This window comes from Bos javanicus, chromosome 26 (assembly GCF_032452875.1).
Source record: "Bos javanicus breed banteng chromosome 26, ARS-OSU_banteng_1.0, whole genome shotgun sequence".
In the NCBI taxonomy this organism is placed as follows: domain Eukaryota; kingdom Metazoa; phylum Chordata; class Mammalia; order Artiodactyla; family Bovidae; genus Bos; species Bos javanicus.
The window spans coordinates 9480218-9501799 of record NC_083893.1 but is presented as its reverse complement, the minus strand read 5'-3'; the positions used below and the strand labels follow the sequence as shown (position 1 = coordinate 9501799).

At 39.1% G+C, this 21582-nt stretch overlaps 1 protein-coding gene and 1 long non-coding RNA gene across 5 annotated transcripts in view; one reads left to right on the top strand and one right to left on the bottom strand.

Annotated features, from left to right (window-relative positions):
- ATAD1 (ATPase family AAA domain containing 1) overlaps window positions 1-21582 on the top strand; it is a 64102-nt gene that overhangs the window by 9018 nt on the left and 33502 nt on the right. Inside the window, exons 1-2 of one of the 3 annotated variants that reach the window (XM_061402712.1) lie at window positions 14398-14484; window positions 17715-17889. In XM_061402712.1, coding sequence (XP_061258696.1) covers window positions 17728-17889 — 162 coding nt within the window. In that variant the 5' untranslated portion in view covers window positions 14398-14484; window positions 17715-17727. Of the gene's footprint in view, window positions 1-14352; window positions 14485-17714; window positions 17890-21582 lie in introns of those variants that run through there. The other 2 variants (XM_061402711.1, XM_061402713.1) reach the window with 2 other exon arrangements.
- Window positions 4219-14329, bottom strand: LOC133239126 (uncharacterized). Of its 2 annotated transcripts, XR_009733730.1 has the most exons (3): window positions 14239-14329; window positions 13646-13749; window positions 4219-7679 (listed from the first exon to the last, which is right to left on the bottom strand). It is a non-coding gene; the product is annotated as an uncharacterized LOC133239126 (long non-coding RNA). The 2 variants fall into 2 exon arrangements; XR_009733729.1 differs by lacking the exon at window positions 4219-7679 and having other exon boundaries at window positions 12863-13749.

Here is a 21582-nt window from a genome sequence, read left to right as displayed (position 1 = left end):
TATGCCACATTACATATGATTAAATACTCAAATTCTATTTGTATGTCTCAAGTGGAATTTTGTCAATTTGTTAATTAATACAATAAAGATTTAATTGTAAGTTTCTGGACTTGAGTCTCTCTCAAAACTCTTGACAGGTACAGCACGCAGGACTCAAGCTATGGCTACAGCTCTATCCAGTGCAAAAGACAGACATACTTTAACTAACAGATATTAAAAGAGTGGGTTTCAGGAAAAAAAGAAGCTAGTTTGATCCTAAATTGTGTTGACAAACCTCTAGTGTCCATACTGGTCACACCTTTCTTAAAGTATATATTACTTTCTAGATCACATGCTTAATTGATTTACAGGGTTATTCTGTTCAGCCTTACAGGCAAGATTGAGAACCACAGATAAAAATTCTAGGGGAAAAGATTTAGGCTCAGCAAAAGGAAAGACTAACTCTGAAGAGTAACTAAGAGATGGGCTACCTGAACAATTAGTGAATTCCTTGTCACTGGGAACATTCAAATAAGCTTAATGACCAGCTGGTGGGACATTTATGTTCACAACAACCACAGTCATTTACTAATGTTTATTGTGTCTGTCTTTTACATACATTATCTTCAATCCTTTCAACAACCCTATAATGTAGTCACTATTCCCATTTTATAGGTGAGGAAACTAGGCTCAAGGATGTTAAGTAAATTACCCCAAACACACAGCTAAGTTGCAAAGCTGTGATTTGATCCAGGTCCTCTGATTCCAGAGCATATAGTCTTTCTACAGCTCCATACTGTCTTTGGTTGAAGATGCAATGACTTTAATATTCCTTTTGATCCTGAAAGAGTGTGATTCCTTGAAATTCTATCTTTCTAGATAATATAACTAGATCTTCCTAATTATTTCTATAACACTGTCTTCATCAAGGTAAATGATGTGTCTTACCTGTATGAATGCTGGTTTGTTATCTGTGGCAGAGATGTGTTCTAGATTAACATAACTCCCAGTATGTTAACAGACAACAAAATTAACAATAAATTGGACTACGCAGAACAAGTGTGGAGTTACTTACTCCTGAATTCACTACCTAGAGAATGAGATTTTGAACTCCCTATTGCCAAATTCAGACTTAAATTGAAGAAAGTGGAGAAAACCACTAGACCATTCAGGTATGACCTAAATCAAATCCCTTATGACTATATAGTGGAAGTGAGAAATAGATTTAAGGGACTAGATCTGAAAGACAGAGTGCATGATGAACTATGGACAGAGGTTCATGACATTGTACAGGAAACAGGAATCAAGACCATCCCCAAGAAAAAGAAATGCAAAAAAGCAAAATGGCTATCTGAGGAGGCCTTACAAATAGCTGTGAAAAGAAGGGAAGCAAAAAGCAAAGGAGAATAGGAAAGATATATCCATTTGAATGCAGAGTTCCAAAGAATAGCAAGGAGAGATAAGAAAGCCTTCCTCAGTAACCAGTGCAAAGAAATAGAGGAAAACAATAGAATGGGAAAGACTAGAGATCTCTTCAAGAAAATTAAAGATACCAAGGGAACATTTCATGCAAAGATGGGCTCGATAAAGGACAGAAATGGTAGAGATCTAACAGAAGCAGAAGATATTAAGAAGAGATGGCAAGAATACACAGAAGAACTGTACAAAAAAGATCTCCACGACCCAGATAATCACGATGGTGTGATCACTCACCTAGAGTCAGACATCCTGGAATGTGAAGTCAAGTGGGCTTTAGGAATCATCACTATGAACAAAGCTAGTGGAGGTGATGAAATTCCAGTTGAGCTATTTCAAATCCTGAAAGATGATGCTGTGAAAGTGCTGCACTCAATATTCCAGCAAATTTGGAAAACTCAGCAGTGGCCACAGGACTAGAAAAGGTCAGTTTTCATTCCAGTCCCAAGGAAAGGCAATGCCAAAGAATGCTCAAACTACCGCACAATTGCACTCATCTCACACGCTAGTAAAGTAATGCTTAAAATTATTCAAGCCAGGCTTCAGCAATACGTGAACCATGAACTTCCAGATGTTCAAGCTGGTTTTAGAAAAGGCAGAGTAACCAGAGATCAAATTACCAACATCCACTGGATCATGGAAAAAGCAAGAGAGTTCCAGAAAAACATCTATTTCTGCTTTATTGACTATGCCAAAGCCTTTGACTGTGTGGATCACAATAAACTGTGGAAAATTCTGAAAGAGATGGGAATAACAGACCATCTGACCTGCCTCTTGAGAAACCTGTTTGCAGGTCAGGAAGCAACAGTTAGAACTGGACATGGAACAAATAGGAAAAGGAGTTCGTCAAGGCTGTATATTGTCACCCTGCTTATTTAACTTATATGCAGAGTACATCATGAGAAACGCTGGGCTGGAGGAAGCATAAGCTGGAATCAAGATTGCCAGGAAAAATATCAATAACCTCAGATATGCAGATGACACCACCCTTATGGCAGAAAGTGAAGAACTAAAGAGCCTCTTGATGAAAGTGAAAGAGGAGAGTGAAAAGTTGGCTTAAAGCTCAACATTCAGAAAACAAAGATCATGGCATCCAGTCCCATCATTTCATGGCAAATAGCTGGGGAAACAGTGGAAACAGTGGCTGACTTTATTTTGTGGGGCTCCAAAATCACTACAGATGGTTAACTGCAGCCATGAAATTAAAAGATGCTTACTCCTTGGAAGGAAAGTTATGACCAACCTAGACAGCATATTGAAAAGCAGAGACATTACTTTGTCAACAAAGGTCTGTCTAGTCAAGGCTATGGTTTTTCCAGTGGTCATGTATGGATGTGAGAGTTGGACTATAAAGAAAACTGAGCACCGAAGAATTGATGTTTTTGAACTGTGGTGTTGGTGAAGACTCTTGAGAGTTCCTTGGACTGCAAGGAGATCCAACCAGTCCATCCTAAAGTAGATCAGTCCTGGGTGCTCATTGGTGGGACTGATGTTGAAGTTGAAACTCCAATACTTTGGGCACCTGATGCGAAGAGCTGACTCATTTGAAAAGACCCTGATGCTGGGAAAGATTGAGGGCAGGAGGAGAAGGGGATGACAGAGGATGAGATGGTTGGATGTCATCACGGACTCAACAGACATGGGTTTGGGTGAACTCCAGGAGTTTGTGATGGACAGGGAGGCCTGGCGTGCTGCGGTTAATGGGGTCGCAAAGAGCTGGACACAACTGAACGACTGAACTGACTGAAAATGTTTTTTCTCTTAATAAAACTACAAATAAACACACAAATAAAGGTAAACCTATGTCTTCCTTTTTGGCTAGCTCTCAAAAACATTATTCATGAGGATCTATGTGCGTGTTTTCAGTATTTGTTACGGCAATCTCTCACCAACTGGTGACGGAGATGATTACATTCCAGAGAAGTGCTATGTAGATAAAACCTTGATTGGGAGTCCAAGGGTAGGGAATTTTCAAGAGAATAGAACAACAAAATTGGTTATAAAAGCAGAAAAGAATCTTTTTCCTTAGTTGTTCATGAGCTAATATTCTGAAAGCCACGATCTTCTGTGGAAGATGGAGTTTATGTTAACCACATTTCTTTTTTTAAAGTTCTTGATATAGCCTTTATTGAGATTCAACACTTTCCTGTATTTGCTTTTCCCACTGGTACCATTTTTGCAAGCTTGGCAACATTCTTAGTAACCATCTGGTCTTTCCAGAAAACAAGGGCATGGTTTTTCTAGGCCTGGCCTCCAACTGTTATTCTCCCCTCATCATATACAGAGGGGATGAGAACGGCAGACTTCCTGTCCCTTGCCATCTGACTTTAAGATTGCGGTAGGAATGGAGATGAGGGTAGGGATAACTGTGATGAAGTTCTTTGGTTTCAAGGAACTAAACTCAACCATACATACATACACAGAGATCACAGACTGTAAAATTTAGGCATACAAAGAGAAAACCACATTGTGACAAAACTATGACTGGCAAAATCGTAACTGACAAAGGATTACTTACTACACAAGGTCTTCTGAGACAGTTCTCTCATACAGGACAGAAGGAACAAGTCATGAAATTATGAAGCTTGTAGAACTACTTCAGTTTCAGAGGAGGAAACCCCGAAAGGCTCCCTAACATGAGACAGGTCACAGAGCTGTCATGTAGGACACAATAATTTCAAATAACTTAGCATTTCCTAAGTACTGCCCTCAATAATCTACCTTTTACATGCTTCAAACTATTTTGCAGAGGCTGTTTGTACTTGGAAACACTTTATTGTGTTGGGCACAGAAACAGAATTTGGGGATGATTATTAAAAAGGAGTATCATAGATCTCTACCTTTCAAGGGAATGAAGAGGAAATGTTGTGCCTCTGCAGAGGTTTTTTTAGTTGTCTTCTGTTCTTGGCCTATGAATGTGAGTTCATGTCCTGGAAAGTCTTGTGATGTTCTCAACTGAAGACATATGATTATTTACTCTCCCCTCCCCTGCTCCCAATCCCTCCCATCCAGAATAATAACTGTATTTCATAGGTTTTTAACCAGTCATTTAAACTGTTTTTATGTTTATTTCCAAGAGTCCCAAGGAAGTGGTCAGGGAAGGCTCCTTGAATACTAGCTTGTGAGGACAACACAATAATAAACTATGGCGAGCCTATTTATCTAGCGTAAGTAGGATTTCCAGGTGGTGCTAGTGGTAAAGAACCCACCTGCCAAAACAGGAAATGGGTTCGATCCCTGGGTCAGGAAGATCATCTGGAGGATCACATGGCAATCCACTCCAGTATTCTTGCCTGAACAATCTCATGGACAGAAGAGCCTGGCAGGCTACAGTCCTTATGGTTGCAAAGAGTCGGACACAACTGAGGAACTTAGCACGCACACAGTATTGAATGAAAGATGGACTGCAGTGTGGAAGGTGGAACACTGCCCAGTCAGGAGTTTAAGAATACCTAGACAGAATTCTAACGCTGCTTTCGGTTGGTTAAGAATCACTGGCATCTCTTCAACTTTTCTGCAAAACACCAAAGGGGAAGAAAACACTGCTGGGGAGTTGACTTCCTTGTCTCCTTTCCTTTACTGACCCTTCTTCTGACGTTGGGAACTCAGAAAATATAAAGAAATGGGAGTGGGGCATGCCTCTGGCTCTAGACTTTATAGGGGTATTCAAAGCTCTCAGAATGGTTTTGGTATTTCAACTTAATAAAGAGCAGGCTAGAAAGGAGAAAAGTTTGTGAAACTCTATCAGGTATACTATTTTGAAGTTGAATGGGACTTTGAGCACTGCCAACTTGGTATATTTGTTCCTGTACTTCTCTAACTCGAGTTACATACAGACTTTGCTTTCTTTCTTTTTTTACCCCTTTGTTTTGTTTTTCTGGTTCCAAACACACTAGCCATAAACTAGAGGGGAGGGCAAATCTAACATTAGCTTGCTAGTGCACTACTGTTTGACCTAAGATGAAAGAAGGCCTAGTAGATATTTCACCCCTAAACATCTAAAATTAGCAAGTTTTGCTGTTGCTTTTGCCTTAGAAAGCCATGTACTCAGTGTCTAATCAGATATACCATTGTATTTGCTCAGTAAAACTCCCTCAACTTTAGGAGCATTTCCAAGAGTTGCACATAGTAAATATTTTTTAAAAACATGTTATGCTCAAATTAATTCAATTTTACATTGAAAAATAGCAGCTCTCATGTTATGACAGTCCTCAAGGGTAATGAAAATGCTGCCATTTGCAAAATGATAAGAGATGGAAAAGTATCGACCTCAAATCTCAAATCTGGTTCAGCTTCTCCCTTTCATCCATTGAACTAATTTCTTTCTTCAGGACAAAACTCACTAGGCAATCCACGTAAGGATGTCTTCCCAAAACAAATAATGAATGGGAATAAAAGACAGGTTAAATCTCTAACTTAAAAAAATCAACAGTTCTATGAAGATTTGCATTTTCACAAGATATATGAGTCTTCAGAATTCTATGAGAGTAAGAACTGTAAGCTCAATAAACAGCTGTTATTAGACAGATGGGAATGACAGTCAATATTAATGATGGTCTTCAGTGAACTGAGAAATATCCAGATAGTCATTTTCATGGATTGATCAATATAACTTAGTTGTATGGGGCAGTCACAAGGATGAAATCTTACAGGTTTTCCATAACTATCACTAATACTTTATAGAATACTAATCTGTAAGACTCACCCAGAGGGGTGTATTAAAACTGAGAACTAAGAGGGCAAAGGGACGGAGGCAAGACCTCTTCACAAGCCAGAGAAGATAAACATTCCTGGACAATACGCCATGGCTGACAAGCGCTCACACAAATACTAAAGAGATATGAAAGAATCTTTGTTCATATAAACTTCTGGAAATGAGAGAGTATCACTTCACGGTGTAATCAAAATAACATCTGAGCTAGTTCCGTGGCATGTTTATTGAGCACTTGCTAAATATCAAGAACAGTATGCAGTGCTTTCGGGCACTGCCTCCTTGAATTCTCAGTGTAACTCCATGGCGTGCATACTGCTTTTGTCCGTGTACGAGAGATGAGGAACTTGAGGTTTAGAGAGCTTAATAATTTTCCCTGAGTCACAGAACTAGTAAAGAACAGACCTTACATCCAAAGCCAACTCTGTTGGGCTGCAGGGTCCATGTTCTTAAACCTCTCTATACCTGATGAGACTGGTCTCTGGTGGACATATCAGGAACAGATTTGTCACAACAGGATGATAAATATAATCATGATCAGTAAAATGGTTTGATTGCACATGTCCTTTTCTTTGTTGCTGCTATTGTTGTTTTATAAATTTGAACTTTGTCACGATTTTATTCATTTATTTATTTATTTTTGGTTGTGCTGGGTTTTCGTTGCTGCCTATGAACTTTCTCTGGTGGCAGGGAGCAGGGGGCTATTCTCTTAACTGCAGTGCATGTGTTTGTCATTGCAGTGTCTTCTCTTGCTGCTGAGAACAGGCTCCAGAGTGGGGCTCAGTAGTTGCGGCTCACGGGCTGTAAACCCATGGCATGTCAAATCTTCCCAGACCAGGGATCGAACTCATGTCTCCTACACTGTCAGGCAGATTCTTAATCACTGGACCACGAGGGAAGTCCTGCACATGTCCTTTTCTTTGGACCATTTGTCTTTCTTTCCTCTTTTTCCCTTCCCAGTCACCGTAAATCTATTAGAATGGTGTCTGCCCCATTCAAAATGTCAGACTGGGGGGTGGTGGTGGTGAATTAGCTAATTAAAACATTCGTTAACTTCCTCCTATGTCCTAGGCATCCTCTTTTCTCAAGAAGTTCACAACTGATAGGAGAACAGAGAAACTCAAACCTCAATTATAATTCTGTGAGATGAGTACTATGCCAGTGCTATGGACATAAATTTAAGTCCTTAAAAAATAAAAGATCTTGAATTTTTCTTGTCTATTTCAGTTTTACTTATGCTTCAAGGTTACAGGTTATTCTGGCTAATAGAGAAATGGGGTTGGGAGAGGTTTCATGCAATCTTAACTTTTAAAATGTTAAGCAAAAGCAAAAGCTTAATGAAAGTCTTATTTTCCAAATACTTTCAAGGGCATTTTCCTAGAATCAGGTAAATGAGAGCAAGCAAATGACCTACTTACAGCAAAAAATGCTCCAGGTTATAAGGGATGGGAAGCCAAGTGCATCCTGGAAACCACAGCATCTGGTCTTGTTTTATGCTTCATCTATCAATCTGCTGTTACAGGAATTGAGAATTAATGTTTCAACTACAGTTTCTTCTGTTTTGGCTAATGAATTCATATCTTTGTTATTCTTACCCAAGCCCTCCCTTCTCCTCTCCCATTAAAAAAAAAAAAATTATATGGAAGGGCATTTAGGAAGGGCCCAAATAAATTCTAGGGAGTTTACCCTTTCATTTATGCCTTAAAACTCTTGCTAATAAGGCTACAGTAAGGTTAGACACCTTCCCAACCAATTCCCTGGGTTGATCAATTCTGACCTTTCACAGAGTATCACTTGAACACAACTTGGTGACAGAACAACAATCACTTAAATAGTCTATTTTTAGTACTGTATTAAAGATAAACAACAAAATACTGCACATTTTTAACAAGTAAGTTCTAGAAAATATTTTCTGGTAGCATAAACTGTGAAAAAAAAATGCATAATTGGAAGTAGTCCTTGACAAAAAAGGATTATGAAGCAATGTAAGAATGTGGATTACTGCTACCCGTATGGTATGAGAAAATTACATATACACTAATTTCTGTATACACTCATTTTAAATTATATACAAAGTTTAAAAACATTAAGGCATGAAAGGTAGATTTATAATATCCTTTGAAGTTTACTATTGAGTCTTTTGGCTCTCTGTGCTTTTCATAGAATGAAGCTATCAATTCATCTTTCCACTTGATACAATCTGTTGAAATTTTAATTTTCCATTATTTTTGCCTTGATATGCCCTCTTATTCTTTCTCCTAGAGTTTCAAGCACCCAAAATTAGTCTTTCTCAGTGCTTTCATGGCTTCAGAGACAGCTTCATATCTTTGCTTTACTTTTCTTCCTCCACCCATTCTATTATTTAACTTGTCAAAGTAATAATCAAGATCATTATTTTCCAATGAAATATTTTTAAAAGAACCAAGGTTACCAAGTGATTCTTACACTGACAGAACTACTGCTATATAATTTTATCTATTTCTTGAAGTTCTGCTCTTTCTAAATCACTGTCAAGTGAATCATTTCTAATGAGCAATGAATACAGTCATGTTTACCATGTTTATTTATCCAATATTTCAGATTTTTCTTTCCAAAGACTGTTTTATTCTGAATCTCGTCATGAGGCTTCCTGGCCTTGATTTCTTAATGTATCCCAGCTAGCTTAATGGTTCAGTGAATCAAATAAGCTTTTGGGTCTGAGACAAAAGAGATTTGTACAAAAATATATACAAAATTATCACTAATAATTTTATATATGAGTTTTATATACTAAGAGTTCTATATACTAAGAGTTTTATATACTGAGTTTTTTTTATACTTTATATACTATATATAAGACTTTTATATACTGCTAAGTGCTAAGTCACTTCAGTCGTGTCCGACTCTGTGCAACCCCATAGACGGCAGCCCACCAGGCTCCCCCGTCCCTGGGATTCTCCAGGCAAGAACACTGGAGTGGGTTGCCATTTCCTTCTCCAATGCACGAAAGTGAAAAGTGAAAGTGAAGTCCCTCAGTCGTGTCCGACCCTCAGCGACCCCATGGACTGCAGCCTTCCAGGCTCCTCCGTCCATGGGATTTTCCAGGCAAGAGTCCTGGAGCGGGTTGCCATTGCCTTCTCCGCTTTTATATACTAAGTTTGTCAAAGTGTGGTCCCAAACTACCTATATCCAAATCATCTCAAATGCTTATTCAGAATAGAAAGACGTGGACCAAAACCTAGAGCAGTTAAATAGGAGCCTTTTAAGACTGGGACCTGGGAATCTGCACTTTGCCAAGTTTTTCAAGTGAATAGACTCACAGTGAAATTCTACAGCTCCCAATCTAAGGAATCCCTTCCCTCTTCAAGGGTCTGCTGCTGCTGCTGCTGCTAAGCTGCGTCAGTTGTGTCCGACTCTGTGTGACCCCATAGACGGCAGCCCACCAGGCTCCTCTGTCCCTGGGATTCTCCAGGCAAGAACACTGGAGTGGGTTGCCATTTTCTTTTCCAGTGCATGAAAATGAAAAGTGAAAGTGAAGTCGCTCAGTCATGTTCGACCCTTAGCGACCCCATGGACTGTAGCCTACCAGGCTCCTCCGTCCATGGGATTTTCCAAGCAAGAGTACTGGAGTGGGTTGCATTGCCTTCTCCACTTCAAGGGTCTAGTGCATTGATTTACCTTGGCTGCAGAGAAAACTAACCACACCTCCATCCAACCAACAAAAACAAAGGAAAATTCAGTTTCCTGAGGAGAGAACTGCCATTAACTGTCTTAAGAGGAAACAGTTTAAAAATAAACAAACAACATCAGCTCTGCAGGCCAGAAGGGAGTGGCAGATTTACTTAAAGCAATGAAAGGGAAAAAGCTACAACCAAAACTACTCTATCCAGCAAGGAACTCATTCAGATTTGAAGGAGAAATCAAAAGCTTTTCAGAAAAGCAACAGTTAAGAGAATTCAGCACCACCAAATCAGCTATATAACAAATATCAAGGAACTGCTCTAGACAGGAAACACAAGAGAAGGAAAAGTCTATAAAAAAAAATCCAAAACAATAGGATCATACATATCAATAATTACCTTAAACGTAAATGGATTAAATGCTCCAACCAAAAGATACAGATCTGCTGAATGGATACAAAAATAAGACCTTTAATATATGCTGTCTACAAAAGACACTCTTCAGACCTAGGGACACATACAGATTGAAAGTAAGGGGCTGGAAAAAGATATTCCATGCAAATGGAAGTCAAAAGAAAGCAAGAGTAGCAATATCATGTCAGATAAAATAGACTTTAAAATAAAGACCATTACAAGAGACAAGGACACTACACAATGATCAAAGGCTCAATCCAAGAAGAAGATATAACAATTTTATATATATATATATATATATATATATATATATATCTGCACCCAACATAGGAGCATCTCAATACAGAAGGTAAATGCTAAAGGGGAAGTCAACAGTAACACAATAATAGTGGGGGACTTTAACACCCTACTCACACCAACAGACAGATCATCCAGATAGAAAATTAATAAGGAAACACAAGCATTAAATCATACAATGGACAAGTTGGACCTAATTGATATCTACAGGGCATTTCATACAAAAACAGTAGATTTTACCATTCTCCAGCACAGATCACATCTGGGGTCACAGATCAAGCCTTGATAAATTTTAAAAAATTGAAGTCATTTCATATATCTTCTGACCACAACAATGTAAGATTAGATATCACTACAGGGGAAAAAACTATATAAAAAAAAAAACCACAAACACATGAAGGCAAAACAATATGTCTCTGAATAACCAAGAGAACACTGAAGAAATCAAAGAAGAAATCAAAATATACCTAGAAATAAATGACAATGAAAATATGACAGCTCAAAACCTATGGGATGAGAGCTAAGAGGGAAGTTTATAGCAACACAAGCCTACCTCAACAAACAAGAGAAACATCACATATACAACCTAACCTTACATGTAAAGCAACTAGAAAAAGAACAAAAATTCCCCCAAAGTTAGTAGATGCAAAGAAATCATGGAGATCATAGAAGAAATAAATGAAAAAGAAATGAAGGAGATAATAGCAAAGATAAATAAAACTTAAGGCTGTTTCTTTGAGAAGATACACAAAATTGACCAAACATCAGCCAGACTTATCAAGAACAAATGGAGAAGACTCAAATCAATAAAATTAAAAAGGGAAAGTTACACTAGACGATGCAGAAATACAAAGGATCATGAGACTACTACTATGGCAACTATATGCCCATAAAGTGGACAACCTGGAAGAAATGGAGAAATTCTTAGAAAAGCATAACTTTACAAAACTAAAACAGAAAGAAATAGAAAATATTAATGACCAATCACAAAAGATAAAAATAAACAAAAACTTTTTACAGTAAATATAATAACTATTTTTAATTATCTTGATTCTGACAATCACGGAGGGAAGGCTCAGAAGGTCTACCAGAAATCTGTTGTTATAATTTCCTGATTAATATTACACATAGTGAATTATTTATTGAGCCCCTACTGAGGGCCAAATATGGTGCTTTGTGCTGCCAGGGATTATATAAAGCTATCCTGGGATGAAAAGCATATGTTCACTCAGTTCTATTCTGGAAGAACATAGCTGATTTAATGATTGCTGGAAATGAATGTGCATTATAAGGGAAGGCAGTAATTTGATGTCTTACGTCCCAGACATAGAAGGCTTCCTAAGGATTTGCTAAATGAAAATTAGATCCAAAAAAGGAGAGATGTAGGTACTTAATTTATAGTTAAACCACTGGAAAAAGGCATGAGCAGCAATATTTATTTGGGGGCATGTAGATTCTTGATGCTTCCCAGGTGGCTCAGTGGTAAAGAATCTGCCTGTGATGCAGGAGACCTGGGTTCCATCCCTGGGCTGGGAAGATCCCTTGGAGAAGGGAATGGCAACCCACTCCAGTATTCTTGCCTGGAGAAACCCATGGACAGAGAAGCCTGGGAGGCTACAGTCCAGGGGTTCACAAAGAGCTGGACTCAGCTGAAGTGACTAGACTCTTTATAGTCAGCCTTAATTAATTTATCCAACAATTACCTTTCCTGTGCAATAGGAATACCTGTGTACGGTAATAACCGTACCCCAAATATAAGCAGATGATTTGAGTCTAGATGCAACCATACTGATAGCTCCACCTGGTTCTAGATTTCATTTAGATGTCCCTAGTAGGGTGACCAACTCCTCATGGCTTGCCTGAGACTTTCCCTGTACTAGCATTTAAAGTTCTATGTCCTAGAAAGCCCCTTAATGTCAGACCAACTGGGTAGGCTGGTTATCCTGGTTCTTAAAGTAAGGCAAGTGGGGGCCTTAGTTAACCCAGTTTCATTCAGTGGACGATGGAAATCTATCACCACCTTGAATGTCTCAGCTCATTTTCCTTACCAGGGGGTATGATTATCCTTACGGGCCACAAAATCTAAAGTTCTTTCCTTTGATAACTTCTACCTTTAAGCTCTGTCAAGGCACTCTCCTATGAGCATCCCAAGCAATGACTCACATTGAGGATAATCCCAGGGACCCAGTGCAGAATCTCTTTCAAGACTGCTGAACACATGGCTTGTGTTTTTTGGTAAATATTATCTTGGTCTCATAACCATTCTGTAGTTCTCCGAGTCTTATTACCCTCTCTAAATAATCAGTCGAGAACTGCCAAACCCAGCTTCATATCATTTTAAGAATTTATTTATGGTTTTAAACAAAAATACAGACAAAAAGGCATCGATGTAAAGCATGAACCACCTACAGTATTAGATTCTAAGGCCCCCACTGATTCATCAATAAATTCAATCATAGTTTCAAAATATTCATTATATTCCTGTCATCCCTTCGTTATTCTTTAAAGTCTTAATTAAGATTTCATCATGTCATGGTTTTCTCTCGTTCACCTTGATTTTAAAATTTAACTGATATTAAATTACTATTTCAAAGAGAGGATGTAAAGTGTAGGATTTGAATCAGATCTAGGTCCCAATGAAATTGTGTCAGTTATTAGGTGCATGAACTTAGGAAAATATATCTAAGCTTTAAAATATGCTCATCTATAAACAATAAATAAAATAATGGCTATTTTAGAGGATTGGGGATTTTGAGAAATTTAGGTTATGGGTGTGAAGCATAGAAATCTCTCTCTCTCTCTGAGTTCAGTCCTTTCGGATTCTTTGAGACCCCATGGACTGTAGCCCTCCAGAGGCTCCCATAGAAACAAACTGCCTGACAATATGCCTGCCAATAAGTAGACATTCGGTAAACTGTACCTATTATCCTCACAATATCACAAGCTTGCATTCACTAGATTCAACAATCAGGCTGTAGAATTTTAGCCATCAAGGATGCTGTCTAAAGTAGAGAGGCACAAACTGCCTTCCGAGGAGGGTAGTAAGAGGAACTGTTCCATTACTTCTTAGTCTCACCGCCTCAGTCTGAAGGAAGTGATGCTGGTATACCTGGGGACGGTGTCTAAAGTCGTCTCGCCCCCTGGCAGTCTATGTTCTGGAGAAGCCGGCTTTCAGATTTGCTCCCTGGGGACCTTTTTTCACCATGTCTCATTCTGGAAAGGGGAAGGGGAAAAGAAAAAGGGAAGTCACCGAAATGCAAAACCTGTTACAGATGCCCTATTTTGTCCCTGCTATCAGGCCTGCCCGGATAGGCTACAGAATCCTCTCGCAGCAAGATTTTAAGGCGCCACCCCCAGGTGTTTGTCTGCACAGACGAGGGGGAGGCGGGTGAGCTCACCCTAAAACTGAAAGACAGATGGTGAGGGGTGGGGGTTGGCCATGCGCGTTAGAGCTTTGGCTAAAGGACAGAACAGCAGCGCGTGGGTTTGCACCGGGGCTTGGAGGCCAGGGGGACGGTGAAGGGCCAAGATAAGGGCCAAGTAGAAGTCGAGAAAGAACTTCTTTGAATACTCAGAATACTGAGCATTTCTTTGCACTCTCAAGAAGGCTCCCGCATCTGTCAGTGTTGCGACCGGAGCTGCGAGCAGGGCAGGGACTTTACGTGACAAGCGCCTGCCCCAGTTCTATCTCTGATACTCAACTCAACTCAGAGGTTCGCTTCAGCAGACAGCAGGTTACACATCTGGTGGGTGACCTCGCACCCGCCGAATCCGCCCACCTCTTCTAAAAGCCGGAAACACACCCCCTCAAGCACTCGGCCACGGCGGCGCATGCTCCGTCCGAGGGGGCGGGGCGCTACTCCGGCCGGAAGCGTTCTTTCCCAGGCGGCGTTTCCTTCCTGTGTAAGGCTGGTAAGGGCTCCTGCGGCCGCTGTTTCAACCCAGGCGGTGAGTAGCGGGTTTCCGCGGGACTTCGTAGGGCGGGCGATGGGTCACGCTGAGCTCCTTCAGGGACCCGCGCGGGGCTGGGAAGCCAATCTCGGGTCACCTCGCCGTCCTTCCACGCCCCACCTCATTGTCGCCCCTCAGCTTCCCGCAGCCCTTCGTATCCACCGGATTAACCTCCAAGGGCATCCCGGGCTTCGCATTGGCTCCCGGCCCGGCCTAGGCCCTTAAGTCCCCGTTAGCGCTGCCCCCCAAGACGTAGGCCCTTTCCAGGGAGTCTCTAGGCAGCCTAGTCGCTGCGATGCCTTGAAGATCGTTCCGGGCGACCTCAGAACTGGAGTCCTAGGGAAAGGCGGCCAGAACGAACCGGGTCTGATTGTCGCACAGGCACTGCTACCACCTACTGCAAAAGTGGAGGTGGTTCTTCAGGCCTGGGCGCGCTTTCGCAGAGGATGGTGCTGTTAATAATCCGTCCTGTATGTGAATGTTGGCAGGCTTTCTTTGTCACAGGCAGTGTTCATAGGGCCTTGATGTCTGCGAAACTGGGACTCTGGGGTTGAGAAAAACTTTGTAAAACACTGCAGTGAATTAGAGAAATGCTGTAGCATGAATACCATACTCTTGTACCTTAACCTGCCAGTAACCTGCTTATTGAGGAGGTGGTACGATTTTAAAGTTTACTACCCTGAAATGGAGAACTCTATAATGAAGCTATATGTTGTTACATTTGCCTAACAAATAACTCTGAATTACGGTGTTTTGCCATATTTCTTAGTTGTCCATGGCATCATCCATGTTTATGAGTATATTTGTGTATTGATCCTAATGTTCATACAAAATTGAAATACAGCCCATAGTGTTGTATGCATGTGAAACTTTTATTATATATTCTGCTGTGATGGTATTGTTACCGTAACAGCCTTACACTGCAGGCGTATCAATGTCATATGAATAGTAGATGAGTGTATAATCAAGTACCCAGTTAAAACCTACAAGTATAAGTTTCACTTTCATTTCAGGATTTTGAAGTCACTTTAGAAGAAGGATCCCTTTTAGAAGTGACTAGGTCCAGAGTACTCTGTTGCAGTTAATAGTTTAATTATAGGAAAATATATGGTTAGCAAAGGCTTTGTCTTGGTTTTTCTGATAGGTTTAAAAATTGTTACCTCGTTGACTGGGGTATACTGATAGTAGTCTTAGTTCATGTATTTCAGTGACCATCCAGTAGATGGCAGTTTTATCACTACTAACTCAAACTTTTGAAAACATTTTATTTGAATATCACTAGTTTAAGCTAATGGAGAAGGCAATGGCAGCCCCCTCCAGTACTCTTGCCTGGGAAATCCCATGGACGGAGGAGCCTGGTAGGCTGCATTCCATGGGGTCGCTAGGAGTCGGACACGACTGAGTGACTTCACTTTCACTTTTCACTTTCATGCATTGGAGAAGGAAATGGCAACCCATTCCAGTGTTCTTGCGTGGAGAACCCAGGGATGGGGGAGCCTGGTGGGCTGCCGTCTATGGGGTTGTACAGAGTTGGACACTACTGAAGCGACTTAGCATTAGCAGCAGCAGTTTAAGCTAATAAATCTTAATTTTGCCTGTTCTTTTATTTTCATTTGTGAATAATGCTTCCACATGTTCCAACTGAATTTTCAAATTTACTGTGTTGGAATAAAGACTAGAGAAGTCAGTTTTTCCACTTACTATAAGAAGAGTATTGTTAACCCATTTTAGAAATCCATGCTGATGATAGAAAGCACGCTTTGATTTGTTACATAAGAAATTTTAATTATATGGCTTCTCTCTAGCTTCCTTTTTGTTGTTGTTGCAGAGGGGGTTGGTTATTCTAGCTTAATTTTTAATAAGATAATAATGGACTGTGCATTCCTGGAGTAAAGTAATTGTGTCTTAGCCATTATTGTATACTCAAGATACGGTAATATATACACATGCTTGATAAGTGCTTTATTGTATGAATTGAGTCATTTAATATCCCTAGGCCAAAATGTCTTTATCCAAAATAAAGGTTTTTCAGTTACTTAATTTAAACCCAATTGTTAAGTTTAAATTAAATAATGTATTGTTGTGAAGTGAATGTCTCCGAGTGATGCAGAAGGTGGGAATCCTTGACTTTTCTTTTGGAAATCGTTCAGTAGTCTGACACCAATTCTGTTGGAATGACTGAAGAAAATCTTTAACTAAATAGTACTAGTGAGAATAGGAACAATAATTTTAGAGCTGGAATGACCATAAATTAGCCTATGAAGAACCTATTTTCACCTGTTGTTCTGAGTACAGATTTTGGATTATTCCTTTTCACACGAATGCAAAATACACATTCCCCACCCCCCCAAATCACATAGCACTCAGCACACCTTGTGGAGAGAGTATAATGCCGTTATTTGAGGCCAAGAGTCTCTCTCAAAAAGTGATGGTCACATCACCCCTAAAGCTTATTTTATTAGGTGGTCATTGCCTTTGACACAGGTGTGCATCCCTCCTGTAGGCCAAGCTGTGTTGATGTAACTGCTTAGGTATATGTGTAAAAATAGGCACGTTGCTTCCTTTTTTCCTCTTTATCTTGGGTGAGAGCTGTATTTTCGTGGCTCAAACATTTTGAAGATTCTGCTTGTTTCATACATAGGTAGGTTGTTGGAAATAGTAAAATGGCTCCAACAATTTCATGTCACTTGTGAATTGAGAAAATGGCATGTATAAATTTTAGCAGGCTTTGGAAACCTTTAAAAGTAAGTATGAGAGAACCGTGAGTCAGTTCACAGTTTGAATTTTACTCAGAAATTACCTCGTATACCATTACATTAGTAAAGTATTTCATTGTTTGGCTGCCTTTTTTCAGTTGTATAAGTGTTATAGTCATCATTTATCTAGATTCCCTGAAATAGTTATTTAAAAGTTCTTTAAAAGAATAAATACTTTAAAACATGTACTGCATTTTTCAATAGAATTATTCTGTACTTAAAATTATATGAACTTTTAGGAAAGTTTATTAAAAAATTTAATAAATAAGCCTGTTTCCAAGAGGAGCTTAAAATGTGTTTGTTTACTTAACATTTAAAAATCCATTTCTCCTTAACTAAAACATTTACAAGGTAGGTAATGTTGACTTTGACTAAAAGTCAGTTTTTCTTGTTTAGTTTATGCTACCTATCAGTCTCCCAATTTTAATGAGTCTAGTTATTATCTACTGACATTTCTATTTGTTTTTTAAGGTTAACAATCAAGATGGTACATGCTGAAACCTTTTCTCGTCCCTTGAGTCGGAATGAAGTTGTTGGTTTAATTTTCCGTTTGACAATATTTGGTGCAGTAACATACTTTACAATTAAATGGATGGTAGATGCAATTGATCCAACCAGAAAGCAAAAAGTAGAAGCCCAGAAACAGGTATGATTAAAATGTTTGAGGATCATTTTTCTTGTAGCTAACAAATACTTTTTCATAAAACTGAGGATATAGTAGAATTATTAAATTAATGAAAAATTCTATAAGACCCATGTGGAAATGTTTTTATATAATATTTAATTTCATTATTCCTAAAAAGGTATTTTTTTTGTTAAATCCTTTTCAGCTGTGTAGGCAACTTAGGAGAAAAAGTGAAGAATAAAAATATTACAGTATTTTTAATGAATATCCTAGTTAGAATAATTTTTCAGCTTATAAATGAAGGAATCTAGGTAACATTTTCAACACACTAAACAAAAAAATTTATCTTCAGTAATGGTATACATTTTACTTTGTGTAACATGTGAAATGTTCCTGTTTTATAAATAAATATCATATTTTAGACTCCACGTATAAGTGATATCATATGATATTTGTCTTTCTCTGATTTATTTCACTTAGTACCGTAATCTGTGGGTTCATCCATGTTGCTACAAATGGCATTATTTCATTCTTTTTTTATGGCTGAGGAGTAGTCCATTGTTAAGAATGTACTCCAGCCATCTTCTTTATGCATTCATCTGTCCAAGGACTTTTAGGTTGCTTCCAGATCTTGGCTGTTGTAAATAGTGCTGCTGTGAACATTGGGGTGCATGTATCTTTTGAATCATAGTTTTCTCCTGATACATCCCCAGAACTGGGCTTGCTGGATCCTATGATAATTCTGTTCTCAGTTTTTTAAGGAACCTCCATACTGTCCTCCATAGTGGTTGCACAGTTCCACCAACGGTGTTGGAAGGTTCCCTTTTCTCCACACCCTCTCCAACGTTTACTATTTGTAGACTTTTTAGATGTTGACCGTTCTGACTGGTGTGAAGTGATACCTCATTGTAGTTTTGATTTGCATTTCTTTAATAATTAGCAGTGTTGAATGTCCTTTCATCTGCTTATTGGCCATCTGTGTATCTTTGAAGGAATGTCTATTTAGGACTTCTGTGTATTTTTGGATTGGATTGTTTGGTTTTTGTTGTTGTTACTGAATCACATAAGCTGTTTGTATATTTTAGAAATTAGGCCCTTGTCAGTAGCATTGTTTGCAAATATTTTCTCCCAGTCCATAAGTTGTCTTTTCATTTTGTTTATGGTTTCCTTTGGTATGCAGACGCTTGTAAGTTTGACTGTAGAAGTCGTGTCTGACTCTCTGCAACCCCACAGACTGTATAGTCCATAGAATTCTCCAGGCCAGAATACTGGAGTGGGTAGCCGTTCCCTTCTCCAGGGTATCTTCCCAACCCAGGGATCAAACCCAGGTTTCCCGTATAGCAGGCGGATTCTTTACCAGCTGAACCACAAAGGAAGCCCAAGAATACTGGACTGGGTAGCCTATCCCTTCTCCAGCAGACCTTCCCGACCCAGAAATCAAACTGGAGTCTCCTACATTGCAGGGAGATTCTTTACCAACTGAGCTATCAAGGAAACCCTGATAAGTTTGACTAGGTCCCATTTATTTCCTTAGAAAACATTGCTATTATTTATGTCAGAGAATGTTTTGCCTATGCTTTCTTCTAGGCGTTTTATGGTATCATGTCTCGTATTTAGGTCTTCAAGCCATTTTAAGTTTATTTTTTGTATGGTGTGAACATCTTTTCTAACTTGATTGATCTACATGCAGCTGTCTAGCTTTCTCAACACCACTTGCCAAAGAGACTATTTTTTTCTCCATCATATATTAAAGATTTTAGGTGATGTTCATAGCAATGTTTTATGAATAATTCACCTTACTGTAGCATATAACAGGAATTAGAATCAGTGTCAACTTAAAAAAGATGTACTATAAGAGTTGTGAGTTAAGTTTTATTGGGGGCAGAATGAGGACTACAGGCCAGCAGACAGCACCTCAGATAGCTCTGAGAAAGTGCTCCAAAGAGGTGGGGACAAGGTCAGTGTTCGTGATTTTGGTGAAGGGAGAGTTCATGCAATCAAGCACTTATCTTACAAAAAGATTTTCTGCTGGTCACAAGGAGCTGATGTCTAAATTACTACGGTTGTGCTAAATGATTGCGATGGAAGTTATTGAATAGCTAGGTCATTTCCAAATAAAATAAAGATTCAGAAAGGAGAAGGCTGTAGCTGCCGCTACTGCATGTGTTATAACCCCTGCATTCGTAGCTGCTCCCACAACCACATCAGCACAGGAAATACCAGAGGCAGAGCCAGAGCCTAAAAAGGAGCCTGAAAGTGAGGCTAAAGATAACCTTGATGGCTTAGAAAAGCACCTGGTGAAAAGGCCCTGCGATCAATGCGGAAGGCTCCAGTGTCCCCACAGTCTTAGGTGGAAATGCTTGTTATAATGTAAATTTTATTTGGTTTGTATGCAATTCAGTTTCAAAATTGCTAAAAATTTTTTGAGCTTTAGACTATAACATATGTTGTAATAATTGCTAGGTTGAAGTTCCCCATGTGAAAAAGAAAAGGGCATGGGTATACATGGGTATACATGGCAAAAGACGTCCACAGTATGTTAGTGAGATGCTTTCATTGACAGTGGACATAAGTTTGTTTAGAGTGAAATATTTTAAGTCAAAAAAGAAAAATCCCCTTTTTAAAAAAGGGGGTTTAAATATTGTTGCCATTCTTATGGTTCATTTAAATACCCCTGGCTATCCCCAGAGGTTTTTCTTTCCACTTTTTCTTTTTTTCCTTTTTCTCATTTGAGTCTTAGCACCCACTTATGATGCTTTCAACCTTGTATGGTTTGCAAGCTTTCCCAGAACTACTGTTGAACTACCACAAAAGTGTAAATGAATATTTTAATGCCACAATCTTTCCTGTTGCCTGTGGAGTCTCTGCTGAAATGAATCAGGATTCTAGCTCTGAGACAGAAAATCAAAGCATGTTGTTTGCCAGGACACTGTAGGTTTATATAAATGTGTAACAAGTTGATTTGGAACACTGGAATTTCATTCTTTTCTCTTTTTTTGTAAAGGCAGTTAACTAGTCCCAGGAAGGATCCTTCAGTTATATAAAATTTTGTTTTATGAAAAAAAAATAAGATTCAGAAATATGAATTACTGAACACTTTCTCTTACAAAGAAACTAGAGATTTTGGACTACTGATAAATAATGTTCAATGCCATCCTGAGATGTCCTCTATAAGAAAGCAATTGTTTTTAGAAATGATCACTGGTATTTATGTTTGCCAATCTACAGAATACTAATATAAAGGACAGTTAGTTCATGATTGTTTAGGAAAGTGTGATGTGATTTTCTATTAAAGAAGGTACGAGAAATGGAATTGATTTTGTTAAGGGGACAGGAAATATGTCTTATTTACCTGGGGAGGTGGATGGGTAGAAGGGGCCACTGCTGGTACCAAGGCTCCGTTTCTCAGAGAGTTCAGGCAAAGGAAGGAAGTCCACCCTGGGTCTTTTCATCAGTCACCATAACTGTCAACTTAAAAGGTGCACAACGTGAGAGTTGCCAGTTAAGTTTTATCTGGGACAAAATGAGGACTGCAGCCTGGGAGACAGCACCTCAGATACCTCTGAGAAACTGCTGTTTATAAAGGTTGAGGGTGGTCAATATACATGATTTTGGTAAAGGAGTGTTCATGCAGTCAAGCACTTTTTGTACAAAAAGGTTTTCCTACTGGTTCCAAGGAGGTGATGTCACCGTGAGGGGACTTACTTAGTGCTT